Genomic DNA, 12665 nt, shown 5'->3' on the forward strand with positions numbered 1-12665 from the left:
CAAACAGACAGCAGCAGGCGTCAGGGTCCGGGATGGAACCCAGGCCCTTCTGTGCACCAGGCGAGGTAACTAACATCTCCTCGCCACCGCGGCGCCCCTTGGTGAGGGCTGGATCACACTCCAGACTTATATTAAAACTGCGCTCCAGACTCCTGTGTCCCAAAATCCAGTCCACAATTCGCTTCGGATCTCCTTTTTAAACCACTCCAGGCTCTTATATCTGAAGCTCTGCTCCAGGTTTTACCTGAGGCACCGTCTTCACCTTGGGAGCCACACTCCAGGCTCCAGTGTACCACAATACAGTCAGTATAGTTAAAATCCACTCCGGATGTTATAAATTCACTCCACGGTCGTTTTTACGGGACTCTGCTTCAGGGTTTTCCAAGGCGTGGTCGGCTCCGCCTTTTGGAGTGGACTCCAGGCTCCAGTATCGGGTACTCCATTCCGGATCTTCCTCTAAGTAACCCCAGGGTCTCGTCACTGAAACAAAGCACCACTCCAGGCTCCTGTGCTTGACACTCCACGCCAGGTTGTTGTACGCGGCATTTCGCGCATGGAACAAAGCTCCGCACTGCAGCCTCTCGATAATGAGGCTCCAGGCTCTAATGTATGCGACTCCATTCCTGGTTTTCTTATTAAAAAAATACTCCAGGTTCCTGTGTATGATACGCCGCTCCAGGCTCCTGTGTTATAGCACGCCACTCCGGGTTTATGTGTGTGAATTACCACTCCTGGTCTCAATGTGTGGGGAGCGGTTATCTGAACCGGACCTGGGCCTCCCCTAGGTCGACTCGGCCTCAAACGAGTACAGCGCCTGGTGCGGTGTGTAGTAAACATCGCCAGTCGGGGAGGCAAAGGCGGCCGGGCGTGGTGCTGGCCACCCACCCATTCGTGTGCCACAGTGCCGGCCTTCATAGGTGCTGCTGCTCACCAATAACAGCACTTGTCCCAGCAATCTGTTAAGGTCTTACGAAAACAGACTCCATACTGCTATGTGTAAAAAACTCCACTCCTGATTTCACATTAAAATTATTCCAGGCTCCTCTATTAAATACTCCACTCCGGGCACACGCTAAAAACAGAGTTCCAGGCTCCTGTGTGAGACTCCACTCCGGGTACTCGCCACGACGACAAATCCCGGGCTCCTGTACGGAATACACCACCTCGGACACTCGCTGCTACAAAACCATTCCAGGCTCCTGCCTGAAAGACTCCACTCCGGGCAGTCGCTAAAATAAGAGAGTTCCAGGCTCCTGCCTGTGAGACTCCACTCCGGGTACTCGCTGCTGCTACAAAACCATTCCAGGCTCCTGCATGTGAGACTCCACTCCGGGTTCGCCGGTGTAGAAGAAATCCGACTCCGGGTTTCCCCCCCTCCGCTCCCCGAAGACTTCCCCGGCTCCGCCTCGTTGCGAGGAGCGGCGGCGGCAGCGGCGGCGGCGGAGTGGATCGGGAAGACCTCGTGGAGATCTCGCTCGCTCGCTCTCGCGTTCGTCCGTTGAATCTTGACACACAGACACAGATACACAGACACACACTCACACAGACACTCACACACAGACACACACACACACAGTGACATACACACACAGACACACACAGAGACACACACAGACACACACAGACAGAGACACACACACAGACAGAGACACACACAGACACACAGTGGCACACACACAGACACACACACATAGACACACACACACAGACACACAGACACTCACACACAGACACAAACACACACACACAGTGACACACACACAGACACACGACGAAGGGTGACGCTGGATAGAGTTTGCGAGCGACCTGAGCGAGGTCGATGGATCCGGGCCCCTCTACGCCACGTGGCCTTGCTGCTGCTGACGTCACAGCAGCAGCAGCAGTCGTCATTGTCGATCCGCTGCTGGATGAAGGCCTCCTGCGTGTGTAGCCGAACTTCTTTCGCGCCGTACGTAGCCAAGAGGCGCTGATCGGAGGCGCGAAATCCACGCGACCACCCCGGGGGTTAAACTTGACGCCTCGTACAGTAGTGGTGGTGGTAGTGGTGGTGTTGGTGGTGGTAGTGGTGGTGGTGGTAGTGATGGTGGTTAGTGTGGTGGTGGTTGTGGTAATTAGTAGTGGTGATGGTAGTGGTGGTAGTAGCGGTGGTTGTGGTGGTTAGTGATGGTAGTGGTGGTGGTTAGTGTTGGTGGTGGTAGTGGTGGTTAGTGGTGGTGGTGGTTAGTGGTGGTGGTGTTAGTAGTGGTGGTGTTGGTAGTGGTGGTGGTTAGTGGTGGTGGTGGTAGTAGTGGTGGTTAGTGTGGTGGTGGTTGTGGTAATTAGTGGTGGTGGTGGTGGTGTTAGTAGTAGTGGTGGTTAGTGGTGGTAGTGGTGGTGGTTGTGGTAATTAGTGGTGGTGGTGTTAGTGGTGGTGGTGGTGGTATTGGTGGTGGTTAGTGGTGGTGGTGGTAGTGGTGGTGGTTAGTGGTGGTGGTGGTAGTGGTGGTGGTTAGTGTGGTGGTTGTGGTAATTAGTGGTGGTGGTGGTGGTAGGACGTCTGCCGGCCTTTGGCTGCGATTCCGTGCCAAGTCTCGACCATCAACCACTGCCAGCGGCACGCAGAGTGACGACTTCTTCTCATCGGCCCCCTTCTTTGTGTTCCACCATTGCAGTTTTGTCGTGAACATCCAAAATAAAACCCCGAAGGGAACCACAAACAACAACAACAACACACGAACCCCAAAGAAGAGTCCGCGGAACTAAACGTCGGAGAACTAGCTTCGAGAGAAGATGGACGCGGAATACGCTCAAGCCACGGAGTCCATCGAGATGAACGAGTCGCCCAAGAACGGTAAGCGCCACCCGGCCTGGTAACGTGGAATGTCCGTCTGCCCCACGACCAGGGTGGCAATCCGCCGCTGCTGCCCCATGCGTGACCTTCCACCCTTCTCCGTGCTGTTGGGTCATTGGGGGGATTGTTTTGACCATACTTCACCGCGCTGGTCAATGAGGTGTTGCTGTGTTGACTGGTCATCATCTTCATCATCGTCGCGATCCATGGGGCAGAGAGCCCCGAGGAGGTGTCCACTACACACTCCGTCATTTGTTTGTTTACACTTTACTCTCTGTCGTAGTGTGCTCAAGTAGTGCACATCGTGGTAGTGTAGTGTATAGTGTAGTGTATAGTAGTGTAGTGTATAGTAGTGTATAGTATAGTGTAGTGTATAATGTAGTGTATAGTAGTGTATAGTGTATAATGTAGTGTATAGTGTAGTGTATAATAGTGTAGTGTATAAGAGTGTAGTGTATAGTGCATCATAATCATCACGACGGGCCATGAATGGGCAAATATCCCGTAGCACACCAAGTCATGAGCCTCCACGTTCCTCTCTTGCCGCGCCGTGCCAGGCTGCTGAAGTCGTGGCCACTCGCGTCTCGTGCCATCGTGTTCTGAACAACAACAACAACAACCACCACCACCACACTTTAAGATGTCCTACTGTTGTCCATCTTACTACTTATGCGTGTGTCTCCATGAGCTTCACTTCCCATCACCGCATCACCACCACCATCAGCCTTGTCTCTGACCTCTACGTTGAGGAATTCTGTGAATCCAGCTTAGACGCAGCAGCAGCAACCCCGTGGCACTCCAGTGAACATTTCGAGTGTCAATGTCTTACTCTCGGTCAGTCTTTAGCTTCTTGTTAATGGCCCGAGTTTCGCCAGGACACACACACAGGGCTGGCGTGAACCCTTACTCCTGCCATCACCACCACCACCACCCGTTCTGTCTTTGCAGTCGTCTCGTGTGCCCGTAGACTGCACAGGTTTCACAAGAGACAGTCCTTAACATTCACGATCTTACCGCGTTTCGATTAATCTCTTTTTTCTCACTGCCCTCTCTACCACGCCAATTCTCACTCCTGCATCCTTTGCCGTTTGCGTGGTAGCATAGAAAGTCGAGTACAACAATGGATGTTACAGCCTTGCTGTGGTCGTAATCCACGTGTGTACTGTCAGCAGGATTGTTGGACAGGATTTCAATGTCCTTGTGCGCGACTTTGTGATTGGTTTTTATATATAAGGAAACTTTACAGGGGAGGGTCGATAAATGTGGTACTAGTTTGTTGGTGAACTGGATATGGGATAAAAAAATCCCAAAGAGCAAACCTCCCTGTGAAAGACAAACTTGTGTGCAATTATACTACGACTTTCATCTGAAGCTTTCGTGACCGCTGGTTATCCATAATCTTTGGTTCTTTCGTCAAAGCCACGTGGGTATAAGCACAATAGATGACGACGTTTCGATCGCCACACAAGCAATCGTCCTCAGGTGGGGGACGTTCTCCCTACGCGACACGACGACTTTAATTGTATACAGCGTCATGCACGCTGGAAGCGTCCCAATACGCTGCACATGAATGATTCATCTTCTTGGTTCTTTCGGTAAAGTCACGTAGAAGGGAAATAATAAAATAATAAATATTAAACACAATAAAATAAAATTCTCACGACGTTTCCGCCACAACGCAAGCAGCCGTCCTCAGGTGAAGAACAGGGCTGTCGGAAAGACAGCGTCTGAATGAACACCACCAACCTTGGCAGCGTCTATTTAAGCTGGGTTAGAGGAGGAAGGGCGCCTTGACAAAGGAATTTGCATATCAACAGATGCATTTAGCATATTTATGGAAAATGCAGATATGGGATTAGTCACTACTTGTGCAATGTGTGTGTGGGGGGGGGTCTCAAAGTCATATTATGCTCGTGTATTATGTATGTAGGATTAGCAGTAATAAAGGGAGGAAATATAATTAGCAGTAATACAAAAAATGAATGATTTTATTCATACCAAACCGAAACCCATAAAACAGCCACTCCCAAACAAAACCCAACCTTGATCAACAACAACAACCACAGCAACGCTACCACGTGTGTGTGTGTACACCACGTGTGTGTGTGTACACCACGTGTGTGTGTGTACACCACGTGTGTGTGTGTACACCACGTGTGTGTGTGTACACCACGTGTGTGTGTGTACACCACGTGTGTGTGTGTGTACACCACGTGTGTGTGTGTGTACACCACGTGTGTGTGTGTGTACACCACGTGTGTGTGTGTGTACACCACGTGTGTGTGTGTGTACACCACGTGTGTGTGTGTGTACACCACGTGTGTGTGTGTGTACACCACGTGTGTGTGTGTGTACACCACGTGTGTGTGTGTGTACACCACGTGTGTGTGTGTGTACACCACGTGTGTGTGTGTGTACACCACGTGTGTGTGTGTACACCACGTGTGTGTGTGTACACCACGTGTGTGTGTGTACACCACGTGTGTGTGTGTACGCCACGTGTGTGTGTGTGTGCGCCACGTGTGTGTGTGTGTGTGTGCGCCACGTGTGTGTGTGTGTGTGTGCGCCACGTGTGTGTGTGTGTGTGTGCGCCACGTGTGTGTGTGTGCGCCACGTGTGTGTGTGTGCGCCACGTGTGTGTGTGTGTGTGCGCCACGTGTGTGTGTGTGTGTGCGCCACGTGTGTGTGTGTGTGTGCGCCACGTGTGTGTGTGTGTGTGCGCCACGTGTGTGTGTGTGTGTGCGCCACGTGTGTGTGTGTGTGTGCGCCACGTGTGTGTGTGTGTGTGCGCCACGTGTGTGTGTGCTCCACGTGTGTGTGCGCCACGTGTGTGCACCACGTGTGTGTGTGTGCACCACGTGTGTGTGTGTGTGTGTGCACCACGTGTGTGTGTGTGTGTGTGCACCACGTGTGTGTGTGTGTGTGCACCACGTGTGTGTGTGTGTGTGTGCACCACGTGTGTGTGTGTGTGCACCACGTGTGTGTGTGTGTGCACCACGTGTGTGTGTGTGTGTGCACCACGTGTGTGTGTGTGTACACCACGTGTGTGTGTGTACACCACGTGTGTGTGTACACCACGCGTGCGGCAGTAGCGACCTCCTCTAGGTCCACTCGGACTTAAATTAGTACCCGTAGCCCACCGCTGGTACGGTGCGTTAAAAAAATCCACATCAGCACTGGGGAGACAAAGGCGGCCGGGCGTGTGGTGCTGGCCACCAACCCACCCACGAAGGACCTCGTGTGCCGTGACAGCCTCGGTAGGTGCTCTCTAACAGCACTTGTCCCAGCAGTCTGGGCAAGCTATATGGGGGGGGTCTTTGTCTTTGTGTGGTTGTGTGTGTGTGCTTGCTAACAGCACTTGTCCCAGCAGTCTGGACAAGCTATATGGGGGATCTTTGTGTGTGTGTGTGTGCTCGCTAACAGCACTTGTCCCAGCAGTCTGGGCAAGCTATATGGGGGATCTTTGTCTTTGTGTGTGTGTGTGTGCTCGCTAACAGCACTTGTCCCAGCAGTCTGGGCAAGCTATATGGGGGATCTTTGTCTTTGTAACTTCAATGGCACCGTGCACACGTTTGTAGATTAGCACTGTTGGCTGCGTACGGTGCGAAAGAAGTTCAACATATCCACATTCACGTGGTCAGTGCTCGTGCCGCGGTGGGTGGGGATGTGATGATGCGTCGTCACGTCATTTGTTGTTGCTTTTACAAGTCATTTAATCAGATGCAGCACAATGCAGTCATTTGCATAACTTATTATTCGATCGTACGGCTGATGATGTCGATTGCAGAGCAGCAACTCTACAAAGTCACATTGCGGTGACCAGACCACAGAGCAGAGGTCGCAACCGGGTACCCGATACCCGTATTCTACCCGATACCCGGCTACCCGTACCCGGCCGGGTACCCGTTTGCGACCCTGGTGCGGCCGGGTACAGGTACGGGTAGGCCGTGAGTCACTGGTGAGTCACCGTTTGTCACTCATTTCCCAACGTCTTGTCTCTTCTCACAATTCAAGTTCCTAGAATCAACCCACCCGCGCCTGCAACATGGCTTCATCCCAGAGGTCGCAATCAGGTACCCGATACCCGTACCCTACTCATACCCGGGTACGGGTAGGGTACGGGTACGGCCGGGTACGGGTACCCGTTTGCGACCCTGGTGCGGCCGGGTACGGGTAAGGAATCAAAACCCGTTTGCGACCTCTGCCACAGAGTGAGGAGCCAGCGGAGTGAGTGTATCCTCATCATCATCCTCATCATCATCCTCATCATCATCCTCATCATCCTCATCATCATCATCAGCTGTCATGTCTCCACCTTCGTATGTGTGGGTCTCGGGGCAATGGGTCGCTTCACCCTGTCACTGACCGTCGCTTCTGGACAGGTTTTAATTTGGCAATGGGTTGACTCGGGTAGCCGCATCAGCTGCTGCCCTGCCTTGTGCAGTGGGTGATGTGGTGCAGGGTGGACCATGGGCAGTGAAACATGAGAATAGGTGTTTGCCCGTTCTGGCAACACCTCAGGAGTTGTGCTAAGACGTTCAAACACCAAATAGAAATCTTTTGCAAGGCATCAAGTCTGCATTCAACACACATGTGGCAAAGCATGCTAACAAGCGTGCTCTGATGATCATCATCATAATGTTGCGCGTTGACTTTGAGACTGATTGGCCTGCACCAGAGACTCACCGCCAGTGTCAGAGGACATCGCCACAAAGGCGATAACAGTGCAAGCAGTCGTATATATATGGGGTCGTTTGTCCAGAATTTAAATTGATGAAAAATAAGACTCGGCTGTAGCCTCTCTGCCAATAAAACCGGGCTTGTGTTGAGATGTTCCAACCCCAGGTAGATACATTTTGCAAGACAAGGCAAAAGGTTAAGTTTTATTTCCAGAAAGGGTAAAAACTAATCTTATTTTCGCAATTTTTAATACTGGCAGAAAGGTCCCATTGATATGAGCTTCGTGGAAGATGAAACCCCAGGGGATCTCCTGCGTTGGGTCTTTCACAACAACGTGCTGTTTGTGATTTATTTTAAACTCCATTCAGCGCTCGCAAGCTTCCTCGGGGGTTGAACTCGCATGGTTCAAGGTGAAGAGCTTGGCCGTGAGTTCCAGCGATGGCGAGGGACGTTGTTGTGGTCCTGGTGGATGTCCAAATGCAATTGCACCTCTAGACCGGTCACAGGAAGAATACATTTCGATATGATGTCACGTGGAAACACGTGGGCCTGAAGTTTTGACTGTAGTATGAATGCGCGTGATAGCAGCAGCGTGGTGTTTCAGGATCTCAATGCCGTGAGTTTCTACCTAGAGTGTCACTATGGGTCTCTATGAGTCTCTGTATATCTACTTACATAATGCAATGTGGTTCAGGATCTCGACGTCTGTGGAGATCTCTGTCTATGTGGAGATCTCTATGAGTCTCCCTGTATCTCCATGGGTGACTACCTCTTGTATCACTATGGGTCTCTGAGTCTCTGTGTACAACTCCGTCTGTATATCTCTCTTCTTACGTATGGTGATGTGGTTCAAGATCTCGATGGCCCAGTGTCGAGGTCGTGCTGCTGCTGCTGCCACGAACAGAGAGACAGACAGAAAGAGATGACAAAGAGACAGCCACACACAGAGAGAGGGTTCGTGTCGTGTCCGCTGCTCCTCCTCCGTTGGAGGAGCGCAGACCGCGGTGGGTTCACCGAGTTGCCTGCGTGGCACGGCCACGCTCGCACTGCTCTGGCTTGTGTCTTTAATGTGTCGCTATTGGTCTCTGGGTCTATTCGTGGCTGAGTCTACATGCCTCGTGGGATAGAGTGAGATGAGAGGGGAGAGGCAGGAGAGTGCGTGGAGGGGAGTGAGATGAGAGGCAGGAGAATACAGTGAATAATTTACACGACTCCGTGTCTGCAGTCTTCAAGTGCATCTGGGACTCGCCAGGATTGTGGCAGTCACTGGGATTGATGTGACCACGTGTCCGGGTGTACTGCTGAGTGTACAGTAGTTTGGGTCTTGGCATTGTATAATCAGATCTGTCACAGTCTCCCCAGGCAACGTAAACTGAATAAGAATGTCATAATGTAGTGCAGTTACGCCAGAGGATATGTTGAGAGAGGTTGTGTCAAGTGCAGGGCATTAGTTAGAACAGAAGTGTCCCTGCTGCCTCGCTCGAGTTACAGTATCTAGACGGTGGCTAGGAGATGTTAACTACCTCGCCTGGTATACAGGAGGTCACGGGTTCGATCCCGACCCTGACGACGCCTGCTGCTGTCGACTTGGAGTGTGCTGGTCTCTCACATCATCATCACCGTGGTGGCTAGGAGATGTTAACTACCTCGCCTGGTATACAGGAGGTCACGGGTTCGATCCCGACCCTGACGACGCCTGCTGCTGTCGACTTGGAGTGTGCTGGTCTCTCACATCATCATCACCGTGGTGGCTAGGAGATGTTGACTACCTCGCCTGGTGTTCGTGGGTTCGATCCCGACCCTGACGATGCCTGCTGCTGCTGCTGCTGTATATTTGGAGTGTGCTGGAAGTCGCGTGGATTTTTCTCGGGGTCCCCCGGTTTTTTTACCCCTCCACATTTAGAATCAACGCCACGTGATCAGAGTGTTTGGTCTGCTGCTATAAATATCCACGCGATAAGCCACTTGGTTGAGTTGTCATCTGTGATAGCCAGGCCGCTTCTGAAACAAGAGCTACGTCGTGGGCCTTAGCTGGTAGAATGAAACTAGTTTAGTTTATGTTGAACATTTTGGCACCTCCGATTTAGCCCGGTTGGGTACGTGCGGTGCGAAAGAAGTTCAACATACGTGCGTACAGTTGCCTCACTAATGTCCTGTTTATCAACTTGAAGAGCCAGTGGTGGAAATTCCACATTCCTATGACGGAGGGTGGGGTGGATTTAAGAAACCTGACACCGTTTCAACTACCACATGGAATTGAACAGGTGACCTTGAGGTCGTAGGTCAGAAGGCACGCTGCTGACCGCTGCACTGCCAGGACCGCTACTCGGATGGACGGACTAAATATAAACTCGTTTTTATTTTGTTGAAACTATTTGAAACTCTATTTGACCAGGTAAGGCCCCGCAACTAAGCTGTGTGGCTCTTTTTCAGAAGCGAGCTGGCTATCGCAGATGACAGCTCAGCGACGTGGGTTAACATCATCATGGTCGTGTGGAAATTAATATCAGCGGCCAAATACTCTGAGCGCACGGTGACGTTGACTCTCAATGTGGAGGGCAAACCCGCAGGGCCCGGAGACAAATCCACGCAAGCGCGGCGAGAGAAAGACACGCAAACTACAAATACGGTATACAGCAGCAGGCGTCAGGGATGGGATCGAACCCACGACCTCCTGCACACCAGGCGAGGTAGTTAACATCTCCTAGCCACCGTGATGATGATGAGAGAGAGACACACAAACTCCAAATATACAGCAGCAGCAGCAGCAGGCGTCACGATTGGGATCGAACCCACGACCTCCTGTACACCAGGCAAGGTTGTAAACATCTAGCCACCGTGATGATGATGAGAGAGAGACACACAAACTCCAAATATACAGCAGCAGCAGGCGTCACGGTTGGGATCGAACCCACGACCTTCTGTAGACCAGGCGAGGTTGTAAACATCTAGCCACCGTGGCAGACGGGTTGTCCTTGTTGTCACAGAATGTCATGGTTGTTAAATTATTATCATTGCTGTTATTATTCAATTCTTCGGGTCACTTTCGTGTTTTCATTTCGTAAGCGGTTATTTGACTCCCCCCCACCTCCCTCCCTCCAGTGACCCTGAACCATCGCGGAGTTTGTTGCAGGGCAGAGAGAGTTCCTGCCGTCTCTCTCGCTGCTGTCGAGCGAGCCGCGGTGGTGGTGAGATGTTAACTCCCTCGCCTGGTATACAGGAGGTCGTGGGTTCCATCCCGACCCTGACGACGCCTGCTGCTGCTGTATATTTGGAGTTTGCGTGTCTCTCTCTCTCCCAGCGCTTGTGTGGATTTGTCTCTGGGTCCTCCGGTTTTTCTCTCCACATTTGGACTCATTGTCACGGCGCGTTTAGAGTATTTGGCTCCTGTAAATGTCCCCACGATGATGATGATGACGATGGGCCACTCCGTTGAGCTACGATTTGTGATCACTAGGAGTTACAATGCTCAGTGGGGCCTGACCTGGTAAAATAAAACATAGTTTATACAAAAACAATTACCCTTTACTCTTTGATAAAAAGGTTAAAACCTCCTCTGATATTTTGACACTATGTGTTTGGGTGCTTTGTTTACCTGCCTTGTACTTGGCACTGCTGTCGTGGTTGTGTGATTGTTGTTGTCACGTTCACACCCCCTGCCCTGATTGGACATCTGTGAAAAAAAGCTTTATTGCTCATCGGATTCCTCCGGCATAAATAAATATTCTGATTCTTGCGTGCATCGTGACCAAATCCCATATACAGCCACTTGCAAGCAAATGGAAGATAAATAACCCCGACTGCTGCTGCTGCTGCCAAGCGAACATAAAACAATAATCAAAATAAATAATTGGCACCAAACCAAAAAGCACCAACAACCACCGTCACCACAACTACCACAACAACAAAAGTTTTCGCAGCAAAGAAAACAATTCAATGGCTGTGCCCCCGTCGTGTCAAGGAGGCGTTGATTCGGCCGCTGTATTTGTGCGACCACAGCAGCCGCAGCAGAATGGGCCCTTTCTGCCCTGTGTCAAAGTATGAAAAATAAGAAGAGGTTTGCAGACTTTCTGGCAATGAAAACAGGAGGAAGTTGTATTTCAATTTAAAGTTTTCGTGGCTGCAGGGATTCATCTTCTTGGTTCTTTCGGTAAAGTCACGTAGAAGGGAAATAATAAAATAATAAAAATAAAATATTATAAAATTCAATTCTCACAACGTTTCCGCCACAACGCAAGCAGCCGTCTTCAGGTGAAGAACAGGTCTGTCGGAAAGACAGCGTCTGAATGGTTCTTTCCGACAGACCTGGTCTTCACCTGAGGACGGCTGCTTGCGTTGTGGCCGAAACGTCGTGAGAATTATTTTATTATGTTTTCTTTTTATTATTTTATTATTTCCCTTCTACGTGACTTTACCGAAAGAACCAAGAAGATTAGCACCTCCTGTTGTATTGCCAGCAAGGCTAAGCGCCGATTTCTAATCTTTCCCACGGCGGCAGCAGCAGCAGCAGTAGCAGCAGTGGCAGCAGCGGCACCAGCGGAGAGAGATTTTTATTTTTAAATGTTGCTCTGTCCCTCGTCGTGCTTCGACAAAGGGGCCGTCCATAAATGACGTCACGCACCTGGGGGGGGGGGTCAGACATTTGTGACGATGTGTGACGAGGGGGGGGGGTTTGAGAAATGTGACGTCACATCAAAATGCGCAACTTTATAAATAAATATAGACAACACGTTCTACTTAATTAAATGGACTTTTTAATAAATGTTTTCTCCTACAACATCAGAGTGAAGCGCCACATTAAATACGCACTACAATGACAATAGTTTAAAGCGATTTTAAGCATGTTTTATTTTCAAAATGGAAATATGGTTGGGGGGGGGGGGGAAAGCTTTGTGACGTCATATTTGAGGGGGGGTCTGACTTTTTGTGACGCCGCGTGACGAGGGGGGGTGGTCAAAAATCGTCCAAAATCGCGTGACGTCATTTATGGACGGCCCCTTATGTCGAAGCCGCTCGTCCCGGTCTGTCCGCTGACGAGCCGCGAGTTGGTGGCTCCGAGTCCCGCAGCGCCTGCCCAGCCGCCGTGGGGTCGTGTGGCGGTGCCGCCCGTGCAAGCGCCGCGATTGTGCGAGCGGCCAAAACGAACGTCCCGAAC

The 12665-nt window shown here is 51.0% G+C and overlaps 1 protein-coding gene across 6 annotated transcripts in view; it reads left to right on the forward strand.

Moving 5' to 3' along the window:
• The first annotated feature begins 1392 nt into the window (after positions 1-1392).
• The window catches only part of LOC144951976 (anoctamin-5-like), a 62938-nt gene continuing 51665 nt past the window's right edge, over positions 1393-12665 (forward strand). For 5 of the 6 annotated variants that reach the window (XM_078882349.1, XM_078882351.1, XM_078882352.1 and 2 more), the window contains exons 1-2: positions 1393-1489; positions 2652-2830. In XM_078882349.1, coding sequence (XP_078738475.1) covers positions 2770-2830 — 61 coding nt within the window. In that variant the 5' untranslated portion in view covers positions 1393-1489; positions 2652-2769. Of the gene's footprint in view, positions 1490-1520; positions 1949-2651; positions 2831-12665 lie in introns of those variants that run through there. The other variant, XM_078882350.1, reaches the window with a different exon arrangement.

Source organism: Lampetra fluviatilis, chromosome 64, assembly GCF_964198595.1.
Source record: "Lampetra fluviatilis chromosome 64, kcLamFluv1.1, whole genome shotgun sequence".
Classification (NCBI taxonomy): domain Eukaryota; kingdom Metazoa; phylum Chordata; class Hyperoartia; order Petromyzontiformes; family Petromyzontidae; genus Lampetra; species Lampetra fluviatilis.